Consider the following 6285-nt stretch of genomic DNA (forward strand, 5'->3'; position numbering starts at 1 on the left):
AAATAAATAAAGATTTGAGGTTCTGTACGTGCAGATACCAGCCACTACAGCTGCAGAGACATCTATCGCCACAACACAAAAGCATTTACCCTTCCAAATGAAACCAATATGTATACTCTGTTTTTTTCCTCTTTGTCTGGCTCTCCTTCTTTTCATCTTTGATGATGGGGAAATGGAGGGTATTTGGGAGCTACTTAGATAATAGCCACATCTTCCTCGGTCCCCCTTGTGCTTTAGAAGGGGAAGCACTAGTGGCCCTGACACTGAGCCAGTCAAGAACCCAGCTGTGCGCAAGCCATTCGGCACAACACTATCTAGTCAGTGCAGCCGCATCACTGGGGCTCTCTGAGACAAAAAGCAGCCAAAGTCAATTGTGTCTGCTGCTGAATAGCTTTCTGTTCTCTGTCATGCATTTACTGGAGCCTTTTCAGGATGAAGAAAAACCCATGAGGTAGAACCAAAAAAAAGAAAAGAAAAGAATTGACTAAAATAACATATATTTTTGTTCCCTAGCTCCCTAATTTTGAGAAAAAAAAGTGTAATAAAAATATAATCATAATAATAATAATACAATTAGAACTAGTTTCCTCATTAACTTTGGCAGCACTAAAATTCATGCTCCCTGCAGAATTCAGAAATGCTTACCCACTCAGTCCTAACTCTATTTACTTCAGGTAACACTTTTAGTCCGGCTTGCATGTGGTTAATTACAGGCTCATCCTGAACTGTATTTAGTGAGCACAGTCTTTCTCAGTTGAGCACCGAACACAGCGTGGACAGACCCAAATGCACACGTGAAAGCACGTTCAGCTCTTTCAGAAGCCATATCAAAAACGTGCACAAAAAAAAACACCAAACGGCGACACCGCCTCGACCTGTGAGTGCAGTACCCTCCCTAATCCACTGCCTCTGACACAGGATCGCAGCATTCATCAGCCTGAATCTCTGCCACATTCCCTCCCTCCTTCCCCTACCTCTCCAGACCCCCCATTTCTGAACCTGATGAGTCAAAGGTCACGAAAACAACAAGTCAATACGCAGCCAAAGAAGCGCCACGCAGCTGAGAGAGCTGTGGAGAGGGCTAAGCCTCTCTGTAGTACTCCATGATTTAGCCTGTAATAGTTTTCTGTAATCTCTTTCTATTGATTAAACCTCACATCAAAGAGGAGTCTTGCTACAGAACCTCTCTTTTCCTGGTCAGAAATACCATATGGAGGTAATCTTTCACCTTTGTTATTCTTGCCGCTCCCGCTGCTCCTGCTGCTGTGAGCCTCTCCTCCAAGCAAGAGAGCAAGACAAGGGAGTAGCCAGCAGGATAAAACAAACCCAGCACAGAGGAATAACTGCAAAACTCATCTGAATCGCAGGCAATTTTCACTCAATGCATTCATTGTCTCCTCATGAAGCCTAAGGGGGGGAAAAGGTACAGCGTGAATGCATCCTTTGTCCTAAAACAGTTAGAGACATGAAAGATTTTGATTTGTTTGTCTTTTTTTATGTATGAACCTAAAGGGAAAAAAAAGATCACACACATGAAAGCACAAAGAACAACACTTGCCAACCAAATCTCACATTCAGCTTATCTAAATGCAAAACCAAGAAATTTTGGAGGAAAAAGCCTTCCTGCTAAAACACTCAATTTAGTGACAGGCAAATGACTTCATGCTGCCACTTAATCTCATTTCTTGCATAATGCTCTCTAATTAGCATATCAAAGTGAATTAATACTTCGAGGGCATTAGCAATGCAGAAATGTGCCCGTAGCTCTACAATAACAGTTAAAAGAGTGCCATAAACTTCCAAACACCTTGGAAAAAAACGCTTTGAAGTGTCTTGCTATTACTAGAAAATGCATTTTCTTAACCTTTCCGTTCCAAAACGCAATCATTTCAAAATGCAACTGAGTCTCGCCATCTTCGTCACAAAATAATACGAAAGCCAGACCTTAGTCTTACTAATCACCTGCACACCATGCAATAAGCCCTGATAACATGATACATGTGTGCAGTAATTACACTGATGATTCTTGGACCACTTTCAAATTTATTATTAAAAGCCATTTTCAGGCAGCGGTGGGCTCCATGGCTAAAAGACAGCGGCCCCATGTGCCATCTCAACAGACATGAAAGGGCCAAGGAAGCCTTGTGAATGATGCTGTAGGAGCCAGTGAAAGGCTTACTGTGAGCTGGAAAAGCAGACCGGTCAACAAGGCCACCAGACCAGCTGAGCTCTGTCAATGGCTAAGAGGGGGAGGCTGTGACTCTAAACCACAGGTTAACCATGCACACATACACACACACATGCACGCACGCAGGCTTGTGCTCACTCTCCTCCTCTGTCTCGTCTCTTTTTCACACTCACTTCTTACCAGGATCTCGATCAAACGTGCACGTGCACACACCAAATGATGTTGCTTTAAATAATTTCCATGCTAACTTGAATGACTCGAGTTCACACAGCTTAAACATTCAAACAGGAGCCATTATAACTTCAAACAAACAAACAAGTAAAACTGATGTGGGAAAGTGGTTTGGGTCTGAAACTAAAAATCACTTCTAATACTTATTTTTTTCAGTGAGCTCCACATTCTACAATCGCAGCAACACTTCCGCCTCAAAGCTGGCATCGTGTTTGATCTGCATCTACTCTTTTTTTATTATTGCTCCGTCTCTTTCATTGCCTGAAATCAACAGGCTCACAAACATAGCAGAGCAGCTCGGCTAGACTGTGGACCCTCGGCCTGCCCCTGTGGACGCCACCTGTGTTGAGGAAGTTCATAAACTTTTATGACCTCCTTCAAGCTAATTTCCTCATAAACCGCACAAAGGTCACAAATCTGACAAAACACCAGGTTTACTCTTTTTTTTCTAGTAGAGTCAAATTCGTTTATCATTTTAAAAATACATATTACTAGAAAAATAAATAGCTAACATATAGGAGAGTAGATATTTGAAGCACCTGTTCAATAAGCATTGTCTGCAAAATAAATTTTCATCAAAAAGCCAGTGTCCTTATTTAAGAAAATAGACCATAAGGTGTAAAACCAATAATCTCATGGGATACAGGTTTGGACTTGAAATAAAAAAATACACAAAGTTTAAGCTATAAAAAATGAATGCTTGTAATTACAACTCTCAATAATATATGAATGAAGTGTGTGTGCATGCTAAAGGTTTTCAATCCTAGTCCTAAAAAACAGAAATAACAGTTTATGCTCATATAAATATATAAAAAGAGGATTTTTTTTATTATTATTTCACAATCCTTTTCTCTAACTAAGCTTCCAGGAGATGTGTTGTTTGCATTTTTCAAGATTAACCATCCACCTTTGCAGGAAGGCTTTCATACAACTGCAGTCGAATTATTAATTCTGCGAGCCCATCGTATGATTTGACTAATAAAAAAATCTCTTATAAGTTGATGGCAAAACGTTGTCAGGTTTTCCAGCATGGATTCTGTGTGATCTAGGATATGTAGAGCATATGCTACGGGACTTCCCCAGTCTCTTCACTGGCAGGGTGGTGAGTGTGAAATCTGGAGCGCACTTTATGTTCAAATCCAAGCAAACCAGTGCTTTAAAGCACACTTGTAGAAGAAAAAAAAAGAGCATCTTCAGTGGAAGAAGACTCTGCCTATTGTTCCGTGACAACGGGAGTTTCTGCGTGGTACGGTGACATATTTTTAAAAAGTGACTGATTCATTCGGTCAGAGGTCACCTATAACCTGGATGCAGGCTGTCATCAGCTCACTGAGAGGTAAAAAAAAATGCCTGTGTGCTTTTATTGTTTCTTCAATTGCATGTATCACTGTAACGATGGAGTTTATAGTTTGATATTACAGTATTTTAGACAAAGATCTTACCTGTCTTTTCTTTGATTTCACAGAGAACGCTGAAGAGTGCTGGTTTCATTCTGTGACAGTTCAGTCCGTGTTTCCTGTTTCAGTATAAGAGAAAATAAAATACTGAAATAAGTTCACTGATAGTTCACACGTCTGACACAAACAGTTAATAGGGTTGGACACGCTTTTAAGTTTAGTTGACACTTTAATAATGCCTCCCAATGTTCCAAGCCTCTTCTTCAGAAAGTTAGCATTTTCTTCTAAAATGTATACTGTGTCATAGTATTTTTATTTTTTATTTTTTTAAAAAGCATTTCCCAAATAACACCAAGCCCTAATGTAAATATTATCTCAGTGGCAATTCCCTGCATAAAATGAGCCCACTGGCATTAATTGTGTTTGAACACCACGTAGACTTTTGTAGATGAATGAACATTTATAAAACACGTGCTCACTAGGACAGTTTAACTAAAATGCTGTGCTTCCCTCAGTGGCAACTTTCACTGTGTTAAAGCTTTGAGAGGCAATAAATACACCTCAGAGTGAGATTATCATTAAAGCCACTCCAGCCTATTGTTGTGCATTGGGGAGTTAAGTTAAACGGGCCACATCTCAATAATGATGCGTTCGGCGTTTTGTTTTGTTTTTTCTTTTCTTTTTTTGGTGTGGCGAAGTTAATAAAACATATAAATCAACCAACTTTGCTTGCGCCTCGTCCAGACTTTGATCAGTTATGGTCATTATTTGATGCAGAATGTCACCAATGTCTTGTTTTCTTCCGTCTCCGTCTGTCCCATCGTGTCCATGTGGAGGCGGCAGTGCCATGCCTCCTTGTACCGAGTGGCCAGCCAGACTGACACCGCCGATCGACTGCATGATCCGGGCTTGATCGTCCATAGTAGCCGCTAAAGAGTCTGTGCACTGAGCCACACAAATTGAAAAACTCATATACGAAATCGGCTACAACATATGCCGCAGACTGGAAGGATGTACGGTTGTGTGATTCTTCGGGGTTAGGCAGCACACACGCGTCTTTTGTTAAAAAAATATGCAGCAGTTTTTATTAATACTATTTTTTAGCGTAAATCTTGTGTCCAAGTTGTCGTCGCTTTACGCGCGGTCCAAAGTGCCAAAACGCTGATTTCGGCTGTGTTTGTAGAAAATCGCATGAATATTTTTTTCTCTTCTTCTTTAAAACTTGTTTGTCAAAATTGACGGTCCATCACATCCCGCACGGATCCTCATAGCAATCAGTCTTTTCTCTGGGTTCTGACGGGCGGTAGAGACAGAAACGGTCCTTGGTGGTCTCTCATTTATTAACGCTCTTCGTGGGATTCCGGCGCATTTCCTTTCGAAAATGTCCAAATCCTCCTCGTGAAGCACCGGCAACAAAATTTAAAAAAAAAAAAAAAAAGATATCCGCTGTGAAAACGTGTAAACAAATTAAAAAAAACAATCTTAGGCTCGCAGGTGTCAGCTATAAATGTGCAGAAATTATCCCCGCGACAACTGACAGTATTTAAAAAAAAAATACACAATCTGCAGCAAGGTTTCCAAATGTGACTACAAAAAATATGAAATGTACAAAAAGTTGGGAGATTTCTGCTTAGAAAAAAAAGCAACGGCGAGAGGAAATTAATTAGGAGACAACGCTGTATAAAGGCGATGCGCAAAAAAATATCTTGCCCTTCTGAAATTTATGAGCTCCAGCCTCTGCCTGTGTGTGTTTTATGTTGTTTGATGGCAGCAGTAGTGAGCGATTGACAGTGTGCCAATGCCACTCACTCAGTGCAGACGTGTCAGAGCAGGGAAGAGGGCAGGAAAAAAAATAATCACAAAAAAAAAAATACAAAATACGAAATGAAAATGCACGCTCCGCCCTGCAGAGGAGGGGTCTATATTCTTGTCACTTCTCGCCTGAACACCGAAAAACAAAATGTTAAGCGCTAGTACTTAGGATGGTGATTATAATGATGAAAGCACGGCTGAGTCCCCTCTCTTTCTTGCAACAGCGGCAGCAGGGTATCCTCGTTTCCTCACGCGTGCACGTGCAGCTATGTGCATATTCTCTTGCAATAACAAAGATTTAGCTCTGTAGCAATACAAGCAAACACATAATGAGAGTTTTTATACAGTTTGATGTAGAACTGCACAGTCCCTTGTAAGCCTCGGTTCAAGCCAGGCAAGCAGTAGACATGTTTATATTATTGGAAAGTAAAGCTCCTCGACCAATCCCGGGCGAGAATGACGAAGACTGACGAGCTCCGCGTCCTATGCTGGCAGATGCATGATGCCGAAAGCCCACCCACTTCATCCCTCCATCTTCACCACAGCTCTTGCAAAAGGATGGTAACTTCTGATTGGTCGTTGCTACGAGTGACATCCACTGCACAAGCAGGCGGCGCTGCTCTGTGCTCCTTCGCAGTTGCTATGGCAGCAGACAAG

General features: G+C 41.2%; 1 protein-coding gene across 7 annotated transcripts in view; it reads right to left on the reverse strand.

The window, feature by feature from the left end:
* Positions 1-6058, reverse strand: part of pbx3b (pre-B-cell leukemia homeobox 3b) — a 56872-nt gene extending 50814 nt beyond the window's left edge. For 2 of the 7 annotated variants that reach the window (XM_084946058.1, XM_084946061.1), the window contains exons 1-2: positions 4541-6050; positions 3862-3935 (exon numbers count right to left, since the gene is read on the reverse strand). In XM_084946058.1, the coding sequence (XP_084802184.1) occupies positions 3862-3935; positions 4541-4788 (322 nt within the window). In that variant the 5' untranslated portion in view covers positions 4789-6050. Of the gene's footprint in view, positions 1-3861; positions 3942-4540 lie in introns of all 7 variants that reach the window. The other 5 variants (XM_084946055.1, XM_084946059.1, XM_084946057.1 and 2 more) reach the window with 5 other exon arrangements.
* Positions 6059-6285: the final 227 nt, after the last annotated feature.

Source organism: Perissodus microlepis, chromosome 12 (genome assembly GCF_051167445.1).
Source record: "Perissodus microlepis isolate ML-2025 ecotype Zambia chromosome 12, ASM5116744v1, whole genome shotgun sequence".
NCBI classification, from domain to species: domain Eukaryota; kingdom Metazoa; phylum Chordata; class Actinopteri; order Cichliformes; family Cichlidae; genus Perissodus; species Perissodus microlepis.